This window comes from Myodes glareolus, chromosome 21, assembly GCF_982192425.1.
Source record: "Myodes glareolus chromosome 21, mMyoGla1.1, whole genome shotgun sequence".
In the NCBI taxonomy this organism is placed as follows: domain Eukaryota; kingdom Metazoa; phylum Chordata; class Mammalia; order Rodentia; family Cricetidae; genus Myodes; species Myodes glareolus.
Genome location: NC_142046.1, coordinates 19,182,677 through 19,208,674, shown reverse-complemented (window position 1 = coordinate 19,208,674; position 25,998 = coordinate 19,182,677). Strand labels below are relative to the sequence as shown.

Here is a 25,998-nt window from a genome sequence, read left to right as displayed (position 1 = left end):
GAAGTCCCATTTATTAATTGTCTCTCTCAGTGTCTGTGCTGCTGGGGTTATATTTAGGAAGTGGTCTCCTGTGCCAATGTGTTCAAGTGTACTTCCCACTTTCTCTTCTATGAGGTTCAGTGTGGCTGGCTTTATGTTGAGGTCTTTGATCCATTTGGACTTGAGTTTTGTGCATGGCAATAGATATTTGTGTTTATACAAATAACTCCATAGGTGACATTAAGTGTACCCTACAGGTTTACATGCTGATGACACAAAACAGCCATTAAAAAGGCCAAAGGAATGCTTGCCATAGCCACAGGAGGTGTGGGTGTATTTTGGCTGTAAGCATGGTTCATAACCTTGTCTGTGAGGCTCTAGCCCTGTGCAGACTCAGACCAGGTCCCTGCAGAGCGGCTCCTTTCTCTTCCTGTAGTCTCTTCATTCTCTTTCTGTTTCTGTCCTGCCTTAGGAGGATGCAGGAGGTATGGAGACTTCACTCAGGGTGAGAGCTGAGGTCTGGACATAGACAGGCAGGTCTGGGGTGTCCTTCTGCATCAGGGCTGATCCTGGCTCCTGGGGAGAACGAGAGCACAAGGGGCCCTTGTGTTATGTATTCTCCTGGCTCCAGATTCCTAGGTGGGGCACTTCCGACTCTGAGAGCATTCTCAGTGGACAAGGATCCTTAGAAGTGCCAAAGGCAGTCATGAGGTTAGTCCCACAAAGATAGTTCCTTCATTCCCATTCATCCAAAGAAAACCGCAATCTCCTGGACACAGTGGGGTGGACAATGAGTTTGGTGTGTGTGTGGGAGGGCAGAATTCTGCTTCCAGAGCAAACCACTCTGCACTGACTGCAGCTGGAGCAGCAGCAGCAGTGGTGGTGGTGGTGGCGGCGGCAGCAGCAGCCCCAGCAAGGTTAGGAACATAGATCTGAGCTGGGACCATGCAGCTGCTGAAATTCACCATGGGGCTGGCTCTGCTGTCTGTGGTTGGAGCCATGATGCCTCCGCTGACTCCTGCCCGTGCTGAGCAGGTGATGGACCTGGAGTGGGGGGAGGATTGAGGGTAGGAACTGGCTTCTGATGTCAGACTGTGACCTGGGTGAGTCTCAGGTTTACTGATGGGAGTCACACGTGTCTGCTGAAGTAGAGCCCCGCGTTCTGGGTTTGGTGGGGTTTGTCAGTAGCATGGGGAGTGGGAGCTTGGGAAAGCAGAGTAGCCAGCATCTTACTCTGTCCTATTTGAAGAGTTCCCAGAAGCTGAGGGAAGGCTTACAGAGGTTTTGCCGGACAATCCTGGCCAGTGTGAACAATACAGACATCCACAGATATACCTTTTTCCTCTCAATTTGTGGGCTGGAGAAAAGCTTCTTCCTTTTTGCCGGATAGGTTTAATTTAGAATTTCTATATTCAAAGGAAAGGCTCATGCTTGTTCAACTGCGCAAAGCCAGAGATTTTCCAAGATTTTGTTGTTGTTGTTTTGTGTTTTGAAACAAGATTTTACTGTGTCATAGTCCTGGCTGTCCTGGAATTCACTTTGTAAACCAGGTTGGCCATGGACTCAAAACATTGGCCTGTCTCTGCCTCCCGAGTGCTGGGGTTAAAGGCATGTGCCACCACACCTGGCTAGTTTTCAAAGCGTTTTGACTGTAAAACTTTGGAGCGTTTTATGAGAAGAGTACGCCTTGGAGATGACCAACCACCCTTCCAGGCCCTGTGACTGATGGATAGAGAGCCTGGCTTCCCTGATCTTTCATATCTACACCCTGGAGGTGAAGCTGACTTGGCTCTAGAGGTCTCAGGGCTCAGACAAGTATCCTTCTACCTGGATACTTCTAGTAACTAGTAGTAACTACTACTACCTGGATACTTCTAGTAACTAGTCCTTCTAGTAACTAGTCCAGCCATAGGGTCCTCTACCCATACCTCATGGCTGTCTCACAATGATGTCATGTTCTCTCAGCATCAGGAGCTGCTTAATTGTTGGTCCCACTCTTTGCCTCCTGCTTTCCTGTACCCAGTCCTCTTCTCTGTTGTTTCCTCTCCAAATTCCTTCTTGGATTCTTCCTGTTCCCTCACAAAGAAACAGGACCCAGTCACCCCAGGCTTCACTCAGTCCCTGAGGCTCTGGACACAGGTCACAAATGATGCAAAACGTGTGCGGGTCCATGAGCTAGAAACATGGTGGTTGCTGGTGCTGAGGCTGGCGTGGCCTCTGTGCCAGTGTTGATAGGGCCATTGCCTTGATGAGTTCAGTCCTTAGAAAACCGGCAACCATAGGAGAAAAAGACAGGTCCTGCACTTTGGGGTTGGCCACTCCCTGGAAGGGTGACCAGAAACTGCAGCCGTGCACACACGGTGAGAGCTCTCTTGTAACTGGGCAATTCTGGAGCTCAGTCCTCTCTGGCCCCTGCTCTGCCCTCTTATCTCATCCATTCAGTGTAAAGGTTGATCTGCTCCTTCTGATGATTCTCCTCAACATCCCCTGGGCAGTTGTGTGGCATTTGGAGGTCTGGTCAGGGTCCCTCCAAGGAGCACCCCTGCACCAGCCTGTCTGGCTCTATTGATGATGGAGAAGGGCTGGTCCTCCTGACCAGCAGGTGTCTCAGGCCCTTCCAGCCTGCACAGAGACCCTAGCCAAGCCCCTCCTACCTCTGTTCCCACGTTAGCTCCAGCCTGGGACCCCTTTCCCTGGCTTCTGTCACTGCTGCCCTCTCAGGTACGGCTCTCTTCTTCAGATTTTAGGAAAGTGGTACTTAAGGAGCTGGGCGGGAAACATGCCGATTCCTTCGTGGAAGTGGAGTGATCCCCTGCCTCCTTTCGCATTTGAAAGAAACCATCTTGGTGAATTGGAGTTCAGGATGAACCTCACGTAAGTTGCTTGGCTGCTGACTCCCCTCTCTGCTGTGGTGTTGTCTGACCCTAACCCTCCCTTTCCACATGCTCGCTGACGAAAGTCAGTCTCTACACAACCATATGGAATCCTGTTGTATTATCTTAGCAAACTGACAGACGACTCCCATAACCAAGAGAATAATTCTCACATTGACATGATGCTGAAACCAGAAGGATCATGGAGGCAACTTGCTGTGTTCTAGGCTTTGCCCATTGGAATGAGATAGCCACTGTTGGATGGTTCCAGAGAGCCCACCATAGGCTGCATGGGTTCTTGCTGGTGCCTGTGCTTCTGTTAGGTGCTTTGCTGACTGGCTACAGCCATCTGTGCCTGTCACAGGGACCCTCTGTTGCCGTCCTCAGCACCCCTTGGTAGCTGTAGGCTCAAGACTTTGGGCACCTGAGTGAGCATCTCCTGGGCCCTCTGCCACAGAGCTGAAGAGTCCTGGCTTGTGGGAGGTTTCATGCATCAGGAGGTAGTAGGAGGTGACCTCACGGCTCTGGCCCCATGACTGGAAGTAGGGAAGAACTATGGATGCCCTGGGGAAAGCCATACTTGGACCCTGCATTCTAGGAAACCCATTGGCTGCATTCCATTCAAGCTGCCATTATATGAGGGAGAGGACCTTGGCATGTTCCTTACCTGTAAGTAGCTAGGGTCCAATTCTTATTTCAGTAAAGTCCCAAAGGGAGGCCTGCTGGTCACATGACTGTGTTGCCCACAGGGTGGAGGCACCTCATCCACATCCACTTCCTGCCGGGGAAGAACTTCGCCATCGCCTACTTCAGGGGCAAAATGAACTATCAGTACTACCAGATCATGATGCTCATGGGTGCGTTCCAGATCCTTCTGTGTTTGAGCATGGAGTCCTGGGCACAGGCACGAACTAGGTCTATGTCTTCCTGCCTAACTTGCTCCATTCTTCTCCTGGGGAGCCATTCATGAGCTTCCTGGACTCACCAGTAAGGAGATTTGTAAGCGCTTGACTTTTTTTTTTTTATCTTAAGTTCTCATATGACTAATCTTAGCATCAGAAGTTCATGTCTACTGCTGACCCAGCTAGTCCCTGGTTACTCCCTTCTCCCATTGGTCAGCCTTTGTAAGGTTCTGCTCTAAACAGGGGTCTGATTGGAGACGGTTTGTCACTGGGGACATCGGGCTACATATGCACTTGTCATGGTGGGAGGGATTGCAGTATTCAGAGAATGGATACAGGAATCCAACCCAACACCCTGCAGGGTATAGGATGCCCCCCACCCCCGCCAAGGAAAGTCCTTTTTTTCAGGGTCAACAGTGCCAGGTGGAGCCATAACCTCCACCTGCCAACACTCTCAACCCAGAGAGCAATGTGTCCATCCTGCAGTCCTCACCACACATGTCACCTCCGCCAGCATTCGCCAGTCCTGCACTTATGGTCCTTTCTCCCACGGGGTGGTGCTGGGCTGCCCCCTTCTCTTTCACCCTGCTCTTCTCCTCCCATACTGCTCCCATTGAACCCACCAATTGGAGGCTCTGGGCCTAAAAGTCCCCCAAAGTACCCTGTGCAGGGTCTTAGGCTACAACAGGGGTGGAAACACCCTGCCCTATTGCTCACAGATAAGAACTTCAGAGGCTCATGGAGCTACCTGAATTCTCCTTAGTATCCTGAGGTCACTGCTCACTACCTTAGTAGACAGAATTTCTCATGTTCTTTCCTCTTTCTGGCCATTATGATATCATTGGAGGTACAAACCTCTGTAGAAAGCAGGTTTTCTGGTAAAGCTGTAATTGGAAAGTGCCTTGAGCTGGATTTTTTTTTTCAAGACTGTGTTTCTCCATGTAGCTTTGGAGCCTGTGCTGGAACTCACTCTGTAGCCCAGGCTGGCCATGAACTCACAGAGATCTGCCTGCCTCTGCGCCCGAGTGGTGGGATTAAAGGTGTGCGTCACCACCGCCTGGCTTTGGGTTGAATTTTGGAGTGATGTGCATGTGTCCTGTCAGGAGGGACATCTAAGATACAGTACCCCAGAGGAGAGGCCTGGACCAAGGACCCCCTAGGGGCCCTAGAGGAGCTCAGGACATACAGGGACTCTTCTACTGCAGGATAAGCCTTTCATAGGTGGGGGAATAGACTTTTATGGCCCAGGCTGGAAGATGGGGTTCCACTAGGAGGGGCTGGGGCCTGGTTTTGAGGAAGGACAGTCTGAGCACTAAACCCTTTCTTTGTCTCCTCACCTGATGTTCCTTCAGTTATGGCGCTCAGGGCTTCCGTCCTGGAGGGGCCGGAACAGTATGGGGAGGGCATCCCTGAACCCGGGAAGAGTGGCTGTGCAGAGAATCCTACATCTGTCCCCTGCTCACCAGGACTTGGAATGGGGCAGGCCTGACCTGTGGAGCCTTAGACGGGCGCTCTCTTGGGGGTTTCAATCCCCCAGTTGTTCCTTCAGCCTAGTGACTGGTGTTCCCAGTAAGAGGCAGGCGATTGTGCCCGAAGGCTCCCTATTAGGTCTGAGTTGAGGAGACCCCACCCTGAATACCCTTGGGAGAGTAGTTCTTGGGAGGAGCTACCTGCTTCCAGCCTGGAGTGAGGCTCCTCCCCTCTTCTCCGTGTGGTTCTAGCACTTAGGGGAACCCCATGTGCCCTGCAGGCCGTACCCTGGAAGCAGACCTAGATGCTGTGAGGATCTTCAAGGAGTTTGTGGAGAGTCAACTCCCAAAGACAGGAAAGATCATTACCCCTCCCCACGTCGGTAAGGAAAGGGTTCCTCACGTCCCCTCTTCTCCGTTTGCCTCCCCGGGTTTGTGCTCTGATATTTCTTCTGTAAATGGTGACCATATGTTTTTTTCTCATAGCTCACTCAAGTTTATTCTGCCCCTTGTCCCTCTTGGATCTACAGAAGCCTGTGAGTTGGCCCAAGATTCCTAGTGCACAGATAGCATGCTGTGGAGTCCACGCAGGAAGTGGAAAGTGGAACCCTGGCTGACCTCTGCTCCTGCAGGCAGAACTCACAGTGCCAAAGAGCACAGAGCCCAGCGTCTACACCTCCACGAATCTTCGTTCAATAAAGTTGGCAGATGTCCACTTGATCATGAGTCTCCTGGGGTACAGTGGGCCCCAGTTTTGTGTTCATCAGATGTGGGTAGATGCTCAACCATGACTGTGGTCATCAGGAAGGAAGGACTTTGATTTACACTGACAGGTCCCCAAACAGGTGCCATGTCTCAGCACATATGGCCACAGCAGGGGACAAACTGGGCAGATGGAGAGAGGAGTGGCGGCAGAGCTTACATGGTGGTTGGTGGCTGAGGGAGGGGTGGACAGGGTATAGGGAGGCAGAGATAGGTTGGCTAATGTAGGGCACTGCAGAGCTGGGACATCAGGATGTCCCTAGTGGTTGGGCACCTGGTGCAAGATGGTTGCTTAGACGTGAAGTGATGGAGCAAGGCGGATGTGGGTTCTGTGCACATGGAAGGCAGGCCTTGCAGACAAGGGACTCACTAGCTCTAGAAATTAACTGTGTGGGGGTGAGACCCTCCATGGTCAGAGAGACCCAGAGAACCCAGAGACAAGAGCTCCAAAAATCCAGAAAATAGAAAACACGAACATATAATTTACATGGCTCGGTCCTGGGTATACAAGATGAGAAACTGATTGACATCTTCACAGGAGTTCCCACAAATATGCCCAGTGTTTACACATTATAGCCTTTCTCCTGGGCACAGCCAGGCTACATTCAGAGGATACCCAGAACCCCTGAGAATGTCTGCCCAGCACCAGGGAAAGAAGGGATGACAGAAGGGACTCTGGACTAGCTTTGCTTGACCTGGGAATGCGGTTCCTTTGGGGGCAGGGCCTTGTACAGTTGGGGCTGTTTAAGAAGCAGATGCAGTGGACATGCTGAGTAGAGGAGGGAGGACCTCAGAGGACCAGGACAGACCGTGGGGGAGCATATCCATTGTAGTGGTATTCCACTTGTGTTTTAGTAAATAAAGCTGGCCTGAAGATCAGAGAGTAAACAGCCCCGCTGGTCAGCCTTACAGACCAGGCAGTAGTGACACAGTTTTAATCCCAGTAGCCACACTAGTTGGCCATAGAAGCCTGGGCAGTAGTGGTGCATGCCTTTAATCCCAGCCCTACAGAGGAATATAAAATGGAAGGAGACATCTCTCAAACAGTCCTGTTCTGAGGATTCCTGGAGGCAGGATCACCATTTCAGGCTGAGGTAGAGGTAAGAGCCAACGGCTGGCTATTTTGCTTTTCTGACCTTCAGGTTGAACCCAACTTCTGTTTCTGGTTGTTTTTTTTTTATTAATTATTCTATAGTCCATGGACCAGTCTGGAAAGTGGTTCTCTCGAGACAGACTAGACTCAGAGAGAGGAGCCTCCTCCTCCCACTGTCTTGTCCTCTCCAGCTGTGGGTCCTGAAGCGCCAGCGGTATTGGGAGGCAGGATGTCCTCGAGTCCAAGATGGATTCGTGTAGTAAATTCTGCACCCTTGCCTTGACCCAGAAATAAATCTCCACCCTAGAAATAAATTTTCCAGGTTTGTGGGGGTTGGAGAGATGGCTCCGTGGTTAAGAGCACATGCTGCTTTTCCAGAGGATCCGCGTTCAATTCCCAGCACCCACATGACAGCGCACAACTGTCTATAACACCAAGATCTGACACCCTCTCACAAGCATTCATACAGGAAAAACACCAATGCACATAAAGTAAAAAAAAAAAAAATTTAATTAAAATTTTTTCCCCAGGTTTGAACCCTGTTGTTTTCCTCTTAGCTGCTGGGGCAAGATGTTGACAGTAGATGGCGCTGGAGGCTGCTTTCTTGCCTATTTTTTTTTTTTTTTTTTGTCCTGTGGATTCTGGAGGGCAAATGTCACGACTACATTTTCTTCACCCTGTCATTCCCTTCACCCTGTGTAGAACTGTCTCTGGTTCAGTTATTTCTACCTTCTCCCATGTGTTAGAAATAAAACCTGGCCCGGCAGTGGTAGCACATGCCTTGACTTTAATCCCAGCACTTGGGAGGCAGAGGTGGGTGGATCTCTGTGAGTTTGAGACCAGCCTGGTCTACAAAGTGAGTTCCAGGACAACCAGAGCTACACAGAGAAACCCTGTCTCAAAAAACTGGAAAAAAAAAAGGAAGGAGGGAAGCCTGGCTGTATTCAAAGCTGCCTTGAGTCGGTTTAGATCCAGCTACAAGTGAACAGAAAACATTAGACCCCTGCGAATGCAGGATAGTCTAGCTACCCCTCTCCCCAGATCTGACAAGCTACCCCAACACACCTGAACTCTATGTTTAGAGTGGAAAATTGCTAACATCTAAACTTGCCTGGACTCTGCTGTGATCGTTCTTTGGTCTGTTGTTGGTTCCTGATTTGGGATGAACAGAGAAAAGTCTCACCTAGCAGCCTGTCTCCCAGGTGACCCTCGATCTCATCAGGCTGACAGTGGAGATGAACCATCACATCCCATCTAGGAACTTCAGCTAATCTTTCATCATGCTGCATTCACATTAAAGCATGGTTCATAACCTTGTCTGTGAGGCTCTAGCCCTGTGCAGACTCAGACCAGGTCCCCGCAGAGCGGCTCCTTTCTCTTCCTGTAGTCTCTTTATTCTCCTGTTTTTGTCCTGCCTTAGGAGGATGCAGGAGCCATGGAGACTTCACTCAGGGTAAGAGCTGAGGTCTGGACATAGACAGGCAGGTCTGGGGTGTCCTTCAGCACCAGGACTGATTCTAGCTCCTGGGGAGAACAAGAGCACAAGGGGCCCTTGTGTTATGCATTCTCCTGGCTCCAGATTCCTAGGTGGGGCACTTCCCACTCTGAGAACATTCTCAGTGGACAAAGGGTCCTCAGAAGTGCCAAAGGCAGTCATCAGGTTAACCCCACAAATTAGCTTCTTCATTCACATCCATCCAAAGAAAACTGCAATCTCCTGGACATGGTGGGGTGGACAATGAGTTTGGTGTGGGTGGGGGAGGGCAGAATTCTGCTTCCAGAGCAAACCACTCTGCACTGACTAGCAACTGGAGCAGCAGCAGCAGCAGCAGCAGCAGCAGCAGTAACAGCAGCAGCAGCAGCCCCAGCAAGGCTAGGAACATAGATCTGAGCTGGGACCATGCAGCTGCTGACATTCACCATGGGGCTGGCTCTGCTGTCTGTGGTTGGAGCCAGGATGCCTCCGCTGACTCCTGCCCGTGCTGAGCAGGTGATGGCCCTGGGGAGGGAGGACTAAGGGTAGGAACTGGCTTCTGATGTCAGACTGTGGCCTGGGTGTGAGTCTCAGGCTTACTGATGGGAGCCACAGGTGATAGTGAAAAGGTACGCTCTCTTATGGCCTTGGTGAGATCTTTTGGTGTGGGAGTGAGGCTTGAGCATGCATCCAAGGTCACAGTCACACCTTGTTTCTCACTATGGGCACTTAGAACCCAAGAGGCCATTTAGGGGGTCTTGTTAGTTGGTCCCTGTCCTAGCTGTAGCCAACACTGATATTCAAGAACAGGCTTCCTTCTCAGTTTGTGGACTTTAGAGAAACTTCTTCATATTCTTCCAATAAGTTGATTCCAGATTCTCATCCATTTCAAGGTCCCCGCGACTGTTGTGTATCTGTGGAGTTAGCACTAACTGCTGGTTGAGTTCAGGTGAACGTTGATGAGTTCATTCCTTAGAGGAGGCAGCACAAACAGGGGAATGAAGCAGGGGCAGGAGTCTTGGGGCTTGTGACACCTTAGCAATTTGACTCTGCAGTTGGTGGAATCATGTTTATCTCTGGTGGCCTCCTCAGCACCGTCCACTTTGCTCTATCGTCCTGCTCAGCATTCTGAAATTCAAGGTCAACCCTGTCCTCCAGATGACATTTGACAAACCCCTCTGAGTGGGTGCGCAGGGACCATGGTCAGAGCTCTTCCCAGGAAGTGTTTCCTCCCAGGAGGCCTCTGTCCTGCTGCCTGGTTCTAGGTGCTGATGATGGAGAGGGACAGCCATGGCCAGGACTCCTGCCATCCCAGCATCTCAGACCCCTCCATCCTGCATTGAGACCCGACCACATTCTCCTCCTGCCTCTGACCCTTTTCCTGCCTCCCTCTCTCCCTGCAATCGTGTGTCCTTGCGGCCTCCTACTCCAGCTTTTAGGGAAGTGGTACATAAAGCGCTGGGCAGGTGACATGCCTATTCCTGAACGGAAGTGGAGAGACCCGCTGCCTCCCTTCGCTTTTGAAAGAAACAATCTTGAGGAGCTGGAGTTCCGGATGAACCTGACGTGAGTAGTCTCTGCGGAACCAACCCTTTTGGCTGCTGCTGAACAACTCCAACCCTTGCTACACACATACGGTCTGACCTCAGCTAGTCACCCAGGGAATATGGCATCCTTTTGTGTTGCCTTGACAACACATCAGTTGATCTCAGTACCATGGGAATGATGCTCTCAGGACACTGGGTCAGGGGTCCCACCTGCTGTGTTCTGTGCCAGTGCTCAATAGGATAAGAGGAGAGGAGTTTTCTAGCTTGCTTCTCTAGAATTGGGAGTAAGGAAGGAGAGTGGATGCCCTGGGGAAAGCCATACTTGTACCCTGCATTCTAGGAAACCCATCGGCTGCATTCAGTTCAAGCTGGCCCTGCATGAGGGAGAGGACCTGGGCACATTCTTCACCTGTAAGTAGCTAGGGTCCAGTTCTTATTTCAGTAAAGGCCCAAAGGGAGACCTGCTGGTCACATGGCTGTGTTGCCCACAGGGTGGAGGCACCTCATCTACATCTACTTCCTGCCGGGGAAGAACTTCGCCATCGCCTACTTCAGGGGCAAAATGAACTATCAGTACTACCAGATCATGATGCTCATGGGTGCGTTTCAGATCCTTCTGTGTTTGAGCATGGACTCCTGGGCACAAGCATGGACCGGGTCCATTTCTTCCTGCCCAGCTTGCTTCACTCCCCGCCCCCTCCCCGGGAGCCACTCCTGCACTTCCCAGATTTGGCGCGGTGGGTTGTAAGTCCCTGGTCATCTCATTTTCAGCTCTCCCATTATCAGTCACTGTGACTGTGTCTTAGGTCCGCTTTGATCCATCCAGCGCCTCAACGCCTCCTGCACCCCTGACCCATTCAGTTTTTGGTATGGTCCTACAGGGATCTGATCTGGTTGAGGCTCATTTGGCCCCAGGGACACTGGGACATTTGAACATTCATCTAGACATCTGAAGGCATGCACAGGTGCCATGGTGGCAGGGATATGGAGATACGGCATCCAGAGGGTGGATCTTGGCACATTGCCCAATACCTGACTTGACACAGGCTGCTCCCAGGGAGAACACTCTTTTCCAAAGGTCGATAGGGCTAATCTGGGAGAGCCACATGTCCGTCCTGAGCCCCACAACTCTCACCAGACTTTTAACCTCTGCCCGTGTTCTCCAGTGCTTGGCCCTGGAACTTTCTGATGTATAACTTCAGAGGGCTGCCTCCCTGGCTCTGTCCAGCAGTCTTTGTTCATCTCCCCGAGCTACTTCTTGTCTTTAACCTCATGGATAACAGGTCCCAATAAGGAGCAATCCCGGGTCTTGGTATGGATCAGGGAGATAAGGACAGAAACACATGCCCACTGGCCTTACCATAAGATTATGAAAAGAACCGTGGGTTGGATTTGGAGGTGATGCAGATATCTCTGGACAGGCAGGACTCAGGGTACAGCCTCTGAGACTCAGTATTCCAGGGGAGGGGGACCAGGGATCTGCCAGGGGACCCTGGAGGAGTGGAAGATATCTCTCTGTATGATGAACCTTTCTTGGATGGGGGATGGGCTCTTATGGCCCAGAAGATGGGGGTTCCCCTAGAAGGGGCTATGGCCTGATTTGAGGAAAGGAGTCACTGATGGCTTGCCTCTTTCTCTTCTTACTCAGTTCTGGAGTTTAGGCCTTCTGCCCTGGAGTCGTGGGAGCTGGGTGGGGGAGGGCATCCCTGAACCCGGAAAGAGTGGCTGTGCAGAGAATCTTACATCTGTCCCCTGCTCACCAGGACTTGGAATGGGGCAGGCCTGACCTGTGGAGCCTTAGACGGGCGCTCTCTTGGGGGTTTCAATCCCCCAGTTGTTCCTTCAGCCTAGTGACTGGCGTTCCCAGTAAGAGGCAGGCGACTGTGCCTGAAGGCTCCCCCTTAGGTCTGGGTTGAGGAGACCCCACCCCGGATACCCCTGGGTGAGTAGTTCTTGGGAGGAGCTACCTGCTTCCAGCCTGGAGCGAGGTTCCTCCCCTCTTCTCCGTGTGGGTTTGGGGCCCCTGCCTTCCTAACTCAGGGGCACCCCATCTGCCCTGCAGGCCGCACCCTGAATCCAAACATAGAGTCTCTGAGGATCTTCAAGGAGTTCATGAGGAGTAAAATGGGGCAAACAGCCCAGACAAAGAAGCCTCCCCATGTTGGTAATGAGGAGTTGTTCCTTATTTCCGTCCCGAGCTTCTCAGGTTCTCTGTATGGCGGCGGCGACTACACAAAGCCTTTCTAACCCTCATCTCCCTCCGGGTCTATAGAAGCCTGTGAGTTGCCCGGAGATTCCTAGTGCAGGAGCTGCGCGCTCCAGAGACTGCGCAGATGCAGGAGTGGGGATCCTCACTGCTCTCTTCTTCTTGGCCAGACCGCTTAGTGTCAAGAAAGGAAAAGGAAGTGCCCAGAGCCTACACCTCTTCCCAACAGGTCTTGGTTTTAAATAAAGTTGGTCAGTGTCCCCTGGCCATAATATCTGATGGACCCAGGCTTAATTTTTTAACTTGAAAATTTTTATTTATAGGCATTTCATGTACGTGGATGCATACCTGTATGTGGGTGCATGTGTGATTTGTGTGTGTGTGCCTATGTAGAGGCCAGAGATTACCTTTAGATACTGTTCACTTTAAAAATGAGTTTTTTTTTCTTTTTTTCTTTTTCTTTTTTTCCCGAAACAGGATTTCTCTGTGGCTTTGGAGCCTGTCCTGGAACTAGCTCTTGTAGACCAGGCTGGCCTCGAACTCACAGAGATCCACCTGCCTCTGTCTCCTGAGTCCTGGGATTAAAGGCGTGCGCCACCACGGCGGGGCAGAGAAGCCTTATTTTATTTTCACTTCTTTGTATTTATGTATCTGTATGAATGCATGCACATGTATATGGGTTCTCACAGAGATCAGAAGAGACTCTCAGATTCCCTGGAAATGGATTCCAGGCAGTTGTGTGCTGCCTGATATGGGTGCCGTGTGGGTGCCAGGAACCAAACTGGGGTCCTCTGGAAGAGCGGAGCTGAGTCAAGCTGTCTATTTGACCCCCACTTTGATTTTTGAGACAGGGTCTCTCACTGGCCGGGAGCTCACCAATCGACTTAGCTTTCTGGGTAGTAAGCCTCAGAGGTCCTTCATCCCCGCCCACTGTAGCATTGGACTAGGCGTGCCTGCTACCCCGCCTGACTGCTTATGTGGATTCTGGGAACGGAGTCCAGGTCCCCATGCTTGTGAGCAAATCCATTATTGGGACGTTCCTTCAGCCTCCCTGACTCCATTTTTAAAAGTGTAGACAAACACCCAGTTGTGAACATGATCATGGACTAGGAAGGAAAGACTTCCCTTCACGCTCTCCAGTCCTCACACAGGTGCCACAGCACACAAAGCCACAGGGCTCAGCCTGGGAAGAAGATGGAGATCAGGATGGTGTTGGAGCCTGCGTGGTGGCTAGTGAGGGAAGTCAAGGGTGGGCAGTGTCCTAGGGAGGTAGGTGTGGGTGGCTAGTGTGGGTTACTGCAAAGCTTGGGTTCTTGGGATGTCCCTACTGGACTGACACCTGGTGAGGAATGGTGGCCCAGATCTGAGGCCACGGAGGGGGGTGGGGATGGGCTCTGTGCGCAATGAAGGCAGGGCTTGCCGAGGAAGTAGTTCTCTAGGAACGAGTGAACTTTGGAGGATGCGGCCATCTGGGGACAGGTCACCCAAAGAATTACCAAAATGTAAAGCAATAATAAGTAAACACAAACACATATAAACATATACAGAACTGTAAAAGTATGAGAAATAGGAAAACGTAAGCCAAAACCAAACAAAGACAACAATGTAAGACAAATCACGATGCAGTCAGATTCAGGGGGAAGAGGTAGAAAGCCCATTTTCCCACAGAGAAGTCCCATAAATGGTCTCCAGTTGGTCTGCATACTAAAAGAAGGAACTCTGGCCAGCCTGGGCCTGGCAAACATGGCTCTGGCTGCTTTTGCTCTTCTCCCCCATACCCTCTGCCTTGCTAAAAACTGGTAATTACATTCCAAAAGCTAGCCAAGGTCTGTTCCCTTATCTGGCCACTTCCTCCTTCTGAGACTGACCACCAAGGTCCAGCTATCAAAGTGCTGAAGTCCAGCAATCCAAAGACCCTTTTGGTTTACTTAATTAACATGCCCAATTAAAATTAAACATTCATTCTAACACGGGGCTTCCCATTTTACCTGTATAAACTGCTATTTGCCAACATGAGTGCCTGTCTCCCCTCTACCCAGAGGCAGTCCTTTGTCCCTCCTGGACTGTGAGGCCCTGTCCTCCCTGTTCCTTGAGGCCAAAACACAGGATGTAAATAATGTTTACGCTAACCAGCTAAGCTTCCTGCTAATTTCCATGCTTGCTTCTGCTACAGCCTGGTGCAATAGCCTGAGGGATCTATTTTACTTTAAAATGGTAATTTCTCAACCTGCCTGAAAGAAGCTAAGGCCCCAAGGCCCATCTACCCTGTCTGACATTGCCGTGCTCACCTCGACCACCTGCCTGAGGAGTAGCCCCCACAGACGTCAGTTTCCCCAGCCCCCTCTGGGTGGGAGGAGTTTTTCTTTACTGGGGCCAAAAGTATTTAACCCTGGATTAAGTTGAATAAATTGGGCATTCTCTTCTTGAGGATGACTGGAACTCTCTATCTGTGTGTGTGCGTCTTGTGTTTTAAGGACCCCTAGGACAATATGGAACTCGTGGGAGGTGGGTGGCGTGGAACGGCAACCCCCACACTGGACAAATACCCCTTCCCCTTCTCTGTCATCCTTTATCTCCCGTCTTTGTCTCTTATTCGCTGCCTCTGTCCCTCTGGGGCAAATAAATATCCTTGTGCTGAGAACTTGGCCTTGGGTGTCCTGAGCGGATACCTTTCATTCTCTGAAGCCTTTTCTCTGAGCACAGCAATTTGCCTCAGAGTACACTCACCTGCTCCTGACCACCTCCGAGGTTGGTTTGTTTTTCTCCTCTTGTCTCCTTCTCCTTTCCTCAATTTTGTTCTTTTGTAGTGGTCCCTAATTCTTAACAGCTATAGCATAAAAACAAGATCAGGCCATAAGCTATACTGTTTACAGATCAGGAGTCCCTTCTAACTAGACCAGCTAAAACTGGCAGGGCTTGGAATGGCCACACACGTGAAGTCTCTGTAGCCCAGGCTGACAATGAATCCTGATCCTCTTGCCTCCACATTCTGAATGCTGGGATTGCAAGCATGCACCACCACGTCTGGTCTGTAATTTCTTTTGGGTCCCAAATCTCTCAAGATCAAAAAGTAAACAAAGACAAAGGAGGGAATCATTGTGCAAAAAAAGCTGCATCCCATAATATGTCCTCACTAAGACACCAGAGTCAGCTCACATATCTGTCACACAGTCTTTCGGCAGAGCGGTAGTGTGTGCTTTTGGCAGACTTCAACATCAGTGATCCTGGAGACCACTCGGCCGGGCTGTATCCCTTACTCTCCCAGCAGCCTTGCTGTAAGATAGCACTTCTGACTTGTGGGTTCTGAGCACAGTTCCTAGGTTTAGTTTTCTTTGGTAAAAACACAGACTTCACTGGGGCCTGCCAATGTCTGATGAGACCTAATACAGGCAAAAACAAAAACCACTTCCTACTGGGTCTTTCACACCTGCTGTCTTAACCTTTGGGTCGTATTTTCATAGACACATTGGTCATCAAAAGCATTGTTTTGGGGTTGGAGAGATGATGGGTCCACAGACACACAAGCATGAGAACCTAAACTTAGGTCCCCAAAACTCACTTAAAAACCTGGGCATGGCGGTGTATGTCTATTCCCCCAGTACTTGGGGGTGGAGGTGACTGATAAGAGCTCACTAACCAGCTAGTCCAATAAAAGGGTGTAATAGGTAAGGTCCAGGTTCATTGGAAGACCTTGTCTCAAAAGCTAAAGTGGTGAGCGATTGAGGAAGACACCTGAGGAGGACATCTGGCTTTCATATACACACACACCGCCAGGAAAGTCAGTACTGCAGCTGGTGCTGCTGCCACCGCCACCGCCACCGCCACCGCCACCGCCACCGCCACCGCCGCTGCCACCACTACCCCTCCTCTGCTCTCTACCTCTTCCTCCAAACCCAAACTAGAACTTAGTGGCCCAGGCCTGCAATCACATTATGGGGGAGGTGGAGCTAAGTGGATCCCTGATAATTGCTGTACTGCCAGTCAAGTCCTGTTGGTGAGTTCTAGGGTCGTTGAAAAACCCTGTGTTTGTTGTTGTTTGTTTGTTTGTCTTTGTTTTTTTTTCCTTTTTTTCTCTTTTTTCTTTTTGAGACAGGGTTTCTCTGTGTAGCTTTGGAGCCTGTACTGGAACTTGTTCTGTAGATCAGACTGGCCTTGAACTCACAGAGATCCACCTGCCTCTGTCTCCCGAGTGCTGGGATTGCTGGGAATAAGGTGTATACCACTACCACCCGGCCAGAGAAACCCTTTCTTAAAAAGTAAGGTGGTGAGGGGGCTTAGAGAGATGGCTCAGAGGCTAAGAGCACATGGTGGCTCACAGCCATCTGTAGTGAGATCTGGTGCCCTCTACTGGCATGGAGGTGTGCAGGCAGGAGGAACATTGTATGCATCATAAATAAATCTTAAGGAAAAAAAAATAAGGTCATGGTGAGCAACTGAGGAAAACACCTGATGTTGATCTCTGGTCTCCAAATGCACTCTCACACACTTGTGTGCACCCTCTCTCTCTCATATATATACACATGAAGATACACACACACAGTGATGTTTTACTCAAGACAAAATTCTGTGAACTTGGCTGTTGCTTCTTAGACATGGTACCCATTTTGCTACCCCATTCTTAGTTTTGTTTCAGCAGCTTGAGCACTCATAGTCGTTTAGATCGACCTCAGGTTCCAAATCTAAGTCCAAGATGCAAGGCAATGATCACAGCATCAGGAGGGGCTCAGCTGTTCCTAGGCTGAGCTGACCAGCATCAGCCTGAAGACCTCGAGCAAGGATGCCTGCACACAAGGGGTTCATCCTTTGAAACCATGACCTGGCCTATGGGGAATTAACCAATGGAAGCTTGCCCTTTCCTCTGTTGCATGTGGCAGCCTGATTATCTCTTTGGGTCATGCTAGCTTCTTTCTGCCTCTGGGCTAAAGTCTCAATAATGTGTTGCCTGTCTTGTTCACATTGGGTTTACTCTCATTTCTTTTGTTTTCAGCCTGAAAGATCTGGGAATCAATTTCCAGTTTCTGCCACTGTCTTGTCTTCTGTGTTCAAACATGTCACCTTGGCGATACTTCCATTAAAACACAAATATCACCTTGTCCCTAAAGTGGCTGTCCATCTTACTCTATTTGCTGTTTCCTCATGCACCTATCACCTTCTGAAATAATAATGTATAGTTATATGAATCAATGTTCAGACTGGAGACAGACAGACACAACAGACTTGACTGGGATAATTAAAATAATGAACAGTAGTGAATAACACAAGAGTGAGAACAACTCTAAGGAATAGTTTGGGGTTGCAGGGTGTGATTTGGGGGTGGAATCCTCTCCACAAGGCTGAGTTCAGATCTGGGAGAAGGTGTGACTGTGGCTCAGAGTTAAAGGAATATCTGTTGGGCTGCCAGGGTCAGAGCTGATCAAGGTCAGGGCAGAGAGAGGCAGAATGGCCAAGCAAGTGGAAGCCTTCAAGGTGCAGGTGTGTTGGAGCCATGACACCTCCAAGCCTCACTAGGGATACACTTGCAGATGCCACTGAACCTAAGTGTTAGTAAAAGGGCATTCGAAGCTACCCACAAAGTACTGTGCAAACAAATGCCTTCTAAATCACAACTTAATCACCAGTTAGACAGTAGGCGCAGGATAAAGAAGTGGACGCCCTTTAGAGCTGGGAAGGAAGGCTCTGTGGTGGCTAATCTTGGCTGCCACCTTGACAGACCTGGGAAGATGGAACCTCAGTTGAAGGATTGCATCCATCAGAATGGCCTGTGGGCACATTTATGGGAATTTTCTTGATTGACAGTTGTGTTGTAGGAGGTTCCAGCCCACTGTGGGTGATTCCATCCTAGGCAGGTGGATCTGAGCCGTGACTGAGAGGCTGGAGAGATGGCTCTGCAGTTTAAGAGCACTAGGGTTCTTTAAGAGGACCTGAGTTTGATTCCCAGCACCCAAGTCAGGTGCTTCACAACCACCTGTAACCCCAGGGGATCTGACACTCTCTTTCCCTGGGCACTGCACTCATGCATGTACGCACTGTACACACACACACACACACAGAGGGATTTTTTTTAAAGATTTATTTATTGTTCAGTCTCCATGTATATCTGCAGGCCAGAAGAGGGCGCCAGATCTCATTACAGATGGTTGTGAGCCACCATGTGGGTTGCTGGGAATTGAACTCAGGATCTCTGGAAAAGCAGTCCGTGCTCTGAGCCATCTCTCCAGCCCCCTGAACTACATCTTTAAAATATATTCACGGGAATGGAGAGATAGCTTGCTTGGTAGTTAAGAATATTGACTGCTCTTGCAAAGGATCCAGGTTTGATTATCAGCATTCACTTGGTGGCTCACCTGGCTGTAACTTTAGTTTCAGGGATCCAACACCACAAGCAACAGAGTTCATGCAAGAGGTTTATTGGGGGAGGGGAATGGAGAGAGTGAAAAAGCAAAAGGCCATGTTGGAGCAGGGACATGAGAGAGGCAGGCAGACAGCCAGACAGAGAAACAGAAGAGGGAAGAGACTGGAGGAAGAAGAGATGCAAGAGAAGCAAGAGAGGTGAGAGAGGAGCAAAAGGCAATGAGCGAGCGGTGCCTGGTGGGCACCTTTAAGGGGTGCACATTCGCACAGCTGATGGTAGAAAGGCATCTGGCGACAGGTGATGACGTAACTGCTTTGGTGGTGTGTTTTCTTAGTGGCGTGCCTTGGCAGCTCCCACCAAAAGGTACTCACTTCGCCTTTCCTTTTTCATCCTTTCACCTACCCCACAAGAGACATTCATTTTCTTCAACAACTGAGATGAGGGAAATGGTGGCCATGTAGGCTCATGGCCTTGGAGGATTCCAGGGCTGGAACTAGGCCACCATTCCAGTTTTAATTGACTCTTGAGGGGAGGTGATGTAGATACCCAGTATCAGCTACCAGCAGGTTCTGGGACAAGGACTTGCATGTCTTTTGAGCAATTATTCTGATTATATGTGTTCTGGTGGAAGCTCTGCCTCGGCTTCCCCTCCTCCCATTCTGGACCCTACAGGGTATTGAAGACTCTAGACCTGCCACATGGTTTCTCCTCTCCCCACCCAGAGCCCCTGGGAGTAGCTTTGCTCAGATTAAATCTGGTTTTAATAATTCGCCTGATCCGATTTATTGCATTGATGGAGAGACTTAATATGGAGAAAATTCATTTCTAGAAAAATATAAAAGTAAGTAACCTGAATCCGAGCTTTTTTTTTTTTAAAAGAAAACAAACTACCTTTTTTTTTTTTTAAATTTTACATACCAATCCCAGTTCCCCTAACCTTTCCCCTCACCTCACCCTACATCCACTCCTCAGAGATGGTAAGGCACATTGCTTTGGGGAAAGTCTAAGGCCCTCCCTACTATATCTAGGCTGAACAAAGTATCCATCCAAAGAGAATAGGTTCCCAAAAAGCCAGTACATGCAGTAGGGATAAATCCTGGTGCCACTGCCAGTGGCTCCTCAGTCTGCCCTGGCCATGCAACTGTCAACCATAATCAGCGGGACTAGTTTGGACCTATGCTGGTTCCTTCCTTGTCTGACTGGAGTTGGTGAGCTCCCATTAGCTCAGGTAAACTGTTTCAGTGGGTGAACCCATCATGGTTTTGACCTCTTTGCTCATATTCTCACTCCTCCCACTCTTGAGCTGGACTTTGGGCACTCAGCCCAGCACTCTGCTGTAGGCCTCTGCCTGTTTCCATCAGTTGTTGGATGAAGTTTCTATGGTGACATTTGAGATATTCATCAGTCTGACTACAGAGCAAGTCAAGATCAGGACTCCTTTCCTCTATTGCGTAGGGTCTTAGCTGGGGTCATCCTTGTGGGTTCCTGGGAATTTCTCTAGTGCCAGGTTTCTTGCTAGTCCCATAGTGATCGAGCCCTTGTTTTTGTTAGGGCATTTATCAGATGCAAGCTCCCTCTGACAAATCACCATGTTTGTTACAGTGCTGCTGTTTGCTGTGCCCTGGTCTGGATAGCGGTGCCTTCATAGACAGTGCTTCTGAGTCCAGTCAGAATCTTTCTATGAAGTTTCTAGGGGCTTAAACGAGCATGCCCAGTGAGTTCCCCAAAGCAGACATCCTTTGCCCTCCCAGTGATTGGCAGGGTCCCTAGTGTATCCAGAAGATCTCTTAAGAAGTCGCTCCTGAGCTGTCATGACCCTGTATAGTGCACATACCCAAAGCAGGGAAGAAGCATGGCAAGGCGTCCAACTTAGCTTTAACTGTCAACTGGATGTAGCCTAGAGTCCTCTGAGAAGAGTGTTCTAATGGACAGATTGTCCAGATTGGCCTGTGCACTGGTATAGCATGATTAATAAAAACCCAGAGACAGAAATTGGACTTCAAATTGAAGGTCAGAAAAGCAAAACAGCCAGTCATTGACTTTTACCTCTACCTTAGTCCAAAATGGCGACCCTGCCTCCAGGAATCTGAGAATGAGGCTGTGTGAGAGAGCTGTCTTTCATCTTATATTCTTCTCTAGGGCTGGTATTAAAGGTGTCCACCACTACTCTGCGGTTTCTATGGCAAACTAGTGTGACTATTGGGATTAAAGGTGTGTGTCACCACCACCTGGTCTGTAAGGCTGATCAATGTGGCTGTTTTAGTCTCTGAACTTCAGGCAAGTTTTATTTATTAAGATACAAATGAAATATCACTACAGATGGGCATGTTTGTGGCAAGTGTCTTCATTGCTAATTGATATAGGATATCTGGATGGCATCATCCCCTAGAGAGGTGATCCTAGGTTACATAAGAATGCTGGCTAAGCATGAGCCTGTCTGAACCAGAAAACAATGTTTCTCCATGGTTTCAGTTCAAGGATCTGCTTGAGTTCCTGCCTTGACTGACCTCAATGATGGCCTGTGACCTGGAAGTATAAGCCAAATAAACCCTTATATCCCCCAAGATGCTTATGGTCACAGTAACAGAGACAGAACTAAAAAAAAAAAAAAAGGGTTGAGGAATGTTCTAGACCTGGGGCCTGTAGAGTGATCCTTCCATGAAGTAAGAGCTGCAGTGTAGAGGGATTGTTCTAGAATATGCCTCTATATGTCTGGCACGCACTGTATGCATGCACACATAGACATGCACAATTATATGAATGCACACATGTGCATTTAGATTATATCTATATGACACTCATACACAATAACACACAAGGCACACACTTATACATGGATATCGACAACTAAGCCTAAATGCACACGTAGAAAAATACATACCTACACACAAGGACAACCATAAAGAGCAGATGGGATCTACTCACACATGTGTACAGAAACACTAACATTTAGTTATATACACAGAGACAGATTGCACGCAATATGCATGTTCACACACATGTACACATACATATACAGGGACACACATGCCCTACATACTCACAGATGCAAAGGTGCAAGAAAATGCAGTTGCCCCATGGCATAAAGTCAGTGAGTAGGAAGGAAGAAGGAGGGGAACCAGATAACAGCGTGGGACTCAGTGAGTGGCCCATCTTTTGAACCCTCCCAGTATTTGGAGGAAGTAGGGGGAAAAGAAGAAAGAAGAGGTGTCTTGGGAGAAAGTGCCAGACCGAAGGCTGGTGGGAGGTAGAACTATGGGTAGAAACAGTCAGCAAACTCTGCAGAGTTCTCCGAAGTGGACAGAGGACACAGAGGTTAGGGCTTTGGAGCACAGCTACTGGGCCATGCCAGACACCCAGAGAGAGGTCTGGAGAGAGGCTGTACAAATATGTATGGTACTGGAAGGTCTGGGAAGGATGGGTGGGTATGGAAACTTTGATTTAGGTGGGAATTGGGCCTTAGGAAACACCCCAGGACCACGGTTGAGCATGGTGGCTTCTGAGAGGGCAGGGATACAAGGAGTCTTTGCTATCTGGCCGGTTCCAGATCCCTAGGTGGTGGCGCACTTCTTATTTGGTTAACATTCTCTCTTGGACAAGGGTTCCTCAAGGCAAAAGCACTCATGAAAGCTAATTTTGATATTTAATATCTTCCATTCACTTCTATCCAAACACAATGATGGCAGTACCCAGAGTACAGGGAGGGAAACATTTGTATAGACCAGGGTTTCCAAAATGCAGTTCAGTGTCTTATGGCTTCTGGGGAGGTGTCCATAGGCTAAGAAGTGGCATTGGAAGTTCTCACTATTTTGCTTTACCTGGGTGATGTAAGAGCTTGCTAGGAACATGCTATAGTGATTGGCCAAGCAGTTATTTAATTAAAAAAAAGAAGGGTGGCCAGGGAATGAACAAGCAGCCTCCCACAACAAATTGGTGCCCCAACGTGTGCTAGCTAAATGCACATAAACCCCGAGAAAGCTTGGAAAGGAATTCTACACACGAAAAAACGAAGTTTAGCTACATTTTTTTTTTTCCGGATGGGCTCTGCTTGCTGACAGCATGCTGCAGCTCCTTTAAGAGAGGGCTTTGTCATTCAGGGGTAGTAAAACAAAACAAAACAAAACACAAAACAAAACAAAAAAACCCATGTAATTTCAAAACAGCAGCTTCTTGGCTGTGCAGCCAGCACTAACTCTGGCTCTTTCAGGAGGCTGAGCACTTGAATGGGGTTGGTGGGCAGACTGCTGTGAGTTACTTGGTGGTAGCATGGGCTAACTGGTTACAAGAGTTGAGGTGATGAGCGTAGATCCCACCTGGTAGTCTCAGAGACAGTGAACAGACTTGTGCCATGTTGGATTGGGTGGAGCAAGCCGGCAGGGCTGTGTTTGCCCTAGCAATGCTGCCACTTAGGTTTTAAAGAAGCACTTAGCATTTTAAGAAGCTGTCCTGGTCAGGAAAGAATTACAGATACTCAATAAGGACAGATTCATATGTAAAAGACACAGTGCATTTAAAAAATGTATGTAGGAGAGAGAAGAAAAAGAGCAAAGAGACAGTAAATGTAATATAAAAGAGTACAGCTAGTCATAGGCTAAAGGAGTACAGATAATAAAATAAATATTAAACTTGTAGAAAAGGTAATAGAGTAAGAAAATAAGCCACATAAAGATGGAATATACACACAGAGTCTGGATTATGTATATTATTGTGTTTTCTTTGAATTTTTTGACTGTGAAGGAACTAAGTAACCAACATATATGTTTTAAAGGTTTTAAAGACATCAAAATTTGAGTCTAAGATATGCTACTTTGGAAAAGAGGTTCTGCTTTTGTTTCCACAGAAGATGAGAACCTGTGGATTTCTTTAGACAGATGTGGTTTGATTGACCAAGACCCCCCCCCCGAAAGGTTGCTATGAACACCCCCAAAATTATTTTGTCCAACAAAAAACAGGAAACAGTTTGGAAAGAACTATGCCCAAATTCCTTAAATGATTGTTTATAAATGTTTGTTTACATTTAAAGGGAGATATGCTATAGAGATTTGCATTGGTATGGATCTTGGTTTATTGATACAAGTTTAAGGTCAATTTTATTATAACTGTATTTCTGATCTTGATTAAGGTACAGATGGTTGTAAGTTACCAAATGGGTGTTATAGATGGAACTCGGGTGCTTTTCAAGAGTAACAAGTGTTCTTAACCACTGAGCAATCGCTGCAGCCCATAGTCAGGATTTTTATTTCCCATAAAAGGGTCATGCTTGGCTTGTGACATAAAACTGGATTTTCTAGAATCCTGACTTGACTTTATTGCAGTGTGTTTTATGATGAGACATACGGCTCTGGAGGACTAGCCATCCATGCACCAATCCGTGATGGAGAGTAGAGACTGGATGAACTTCTCCTGATCTGTGATGTCCCATCCTGGAAGTTAAGCTAACCTGGTCCAACAAGTCCAGAGACAAGTCCAGTGTTTTTGGTACCTTGCTCCCTATAGTGACAATTCCAGTTTTGGGGACCATCTATCTCAAAGCTTCACCCGGCCCAAGGTGACCCCAAATCCTCCATGCTTCTGTCAGAAAAATGTCCAGTTGCTAGTCATGTTCTTGACTACTAAGTTCTGGGGCTCCCCCACCTTCCCTCTCTACCCTTTCCACACTAAACTCACGAACCATATCTTCCCTGTGTTCTTACAAAGAGATAGGTGTCAGTTGTCTTAGGCCTCATCCATGGCCCTGAAGCCCTGGGTACACAGGGCAATTGAGGTCAAGGGTCTGAAGAGATGAGGAACAAGGCAGAAGCTATAGTTCAGGCTGGGGTGGGCGTCATGAAGTTGAGACCACCATGACTGTCCTGTGCTCTGTGGGGGACCATGGCAACTCTGTCATTTGGTTCCAAGAGAAGGCTGGTGTGTACACATATTTAGAGAAACCGAAGCCAGAGGGGGAAGGTGGCAGGCACTGGATCCTTGGTCTAGCCATAGCCCGCTACGGTAACTGAGGTTATTTAAGAAGTCCACAAGCTTTTTGCTGCTGCTCCAAGGACCAGCTTTCAGCAGCTCAGGAATTGAGGGGAGCCACAGAGTCTGTGGACTAGTCACTCAGTTGACTTGTCTATCTGAGGGAGTAAAACTTAACTCTCTGTGGCCAGGGAGTGGGGTGAAACTTAACTCTCTAGGGCCAGTGAAAAAGGGAAACACACACACACACACACACACACACACACACACACACACACACACCCTCAGGGATCTCTCTATCATCTATATGTCTTTATTTTTCCATTATAGCTTATATAATCTTATTATATATTATATTATATAGCTTATTATATATTATATTATATAGCTTATTATATATTATATTATATAGCTTATATAATCCCAGCAAAATCTTTCAAACAGTATAAAAATTACAACGTGGTTACATTCTATTTTTCAAGTGAATGATTGCAATGAATACAGGTGGAAGCAGCCTGTTTCCCATGTCCCTTACATGATTACATTTTATGCTTTACAGGTGAAAAACAAATCATCCCCAAGAACCCACATACATTCATCTCCAAGCAACTTGTTATAGATTAACAAAGTGTAAGCAAGCAAGGTATTTTTCTCAGTCAGTTCTTTTACTGGCGGGTTGTGTTTTGCAGCTACAAAGAAAGGACCAATTAATTTTTATTTATCTCAAAAGATAATCTTATAAAAATCTTTAAAAGAGTCACAAATCTAAACTTTTACATATAAAAAGCAATCATTCAGCTCTACTTTAAATCCTCAGGGTGCATACCCAACCATCAATAGTTTTTTTTATATCAGAAGCTGAGGGCAGACAAGGGGACAAGGAATTAATCATCACCTTTGATCACCAACCCATCCCAACAAGAAAGTTACGTCAGCCAGCAATAGCCAGGCTGCCACTGTTTTTGTCCCCTGACCTCAATGAGTCACTTGCTCAACTATTAGAAGTGTGCCTTTCTAAACTTTGAATCATTCCCCAAGATTTTCTACCTCAAAGTCATTAGCAAAAACATTTTAACCTAACCTAAAGTTGCTATTGAAAGCTTTGTTTTGGCTATGATGCACACCAAAATCTATGGATACTTCTCCCAACATTAAGATGAAAAGAACCTGAGCTAGCCTAGTTTCTGGGATTGTTTTCCCTAATTATTAACCTAAGCCACAGCCTACATAGTTCTTCAAGGGAAACTCATAAGTCCTAGCTTCATGACACTTCCTTGTTTTTATTTTCTATGCTCTGTAGTCCCTGACCTATCAGGGGTGGGGGCCACATTATATCCTACCTTTGTCTGTATTGCTTTCCCCGCTAAACTAACCTCTATCATA

The 25,998-nt window shown here is 48.2% G+C and overlaps 2 protein-coding genes across 4 annotated transcripts; both read left to right on the top strand.

Annotated features, from left to right (window-relative positions):
* The first annotated feature begins 762 nt into the window (after positions 1 to 762).
* On the top strand, positions 763 to 5,943 carry LOC146890506 (major allergen Can f 1-like). 2 transcript variants are annotated; one of them, XM_085681487.2, is made up of 6 exons: positions 763 to 1,014; positions 2,720 to 2,853; positions 3,451 to 3,521; positions 3,602 to 3,709; positions 5,505 to 5,606; positions 5,710 to 5,943. In XM_085681487.2, exons 1-6 carry the CDS (start codon positions 925 to 927, stop codon positions 5,838 to 5,840), a joined length of 636 nt encoding a protein of 211 aa, XP_085537613.2. In that variant the 5' UTR covers positions 763 to 924; the 3' UTR covers positions 5,841 to 5,943. The 2 variants fall into 2 exon arrangements, with proteins under 2 accessions (XP_085537613.2, XP_085537615.2); XM_085681489.2 differs by having other exon boundaries at positions 782 to 1,014; positions 5,754 to 5,943.
* A 2,944-nt stretch (positions 5,944 to 8,887) lies between these two features.
* LOC146890505 (major allergen Can f 1-like) lies at positions 8,888 to 12,584 on the top strand. 2 transcript variants are annotated; one of them, XM_085681492.2, is made up of 6 exons: positions 8,888 to 9,068; positions 9,985 to 10,118; positions 10,440 to 10,510; positions 10,591 to 10,698; positions 12,162 to 12,263; positions 12,372 to 12,584. In XM_085681492.2, exons 1-6 carry the CDS (start codon positions 8,979 to 8,981, stop codon positions 12,398 to 12,400), a joined length of 534 nt encoding a protein of 177 aa, XP_085537618.2. In that variant the 5' UTR covers positions 8,888 to 8,978; the 3' UTR covers positions 12,401 to 12,584. The 2 variants fall into 2 exon arrangements, with proteins under 2 accessions (XP_085537618.2, XP_085537617.2); XM_085681491.2 differs by having other exon boundaries at positions 12,162 to 12,584.
* Positions 12,585 to 25,998: the final 13,414 nt, after the last annotated feature.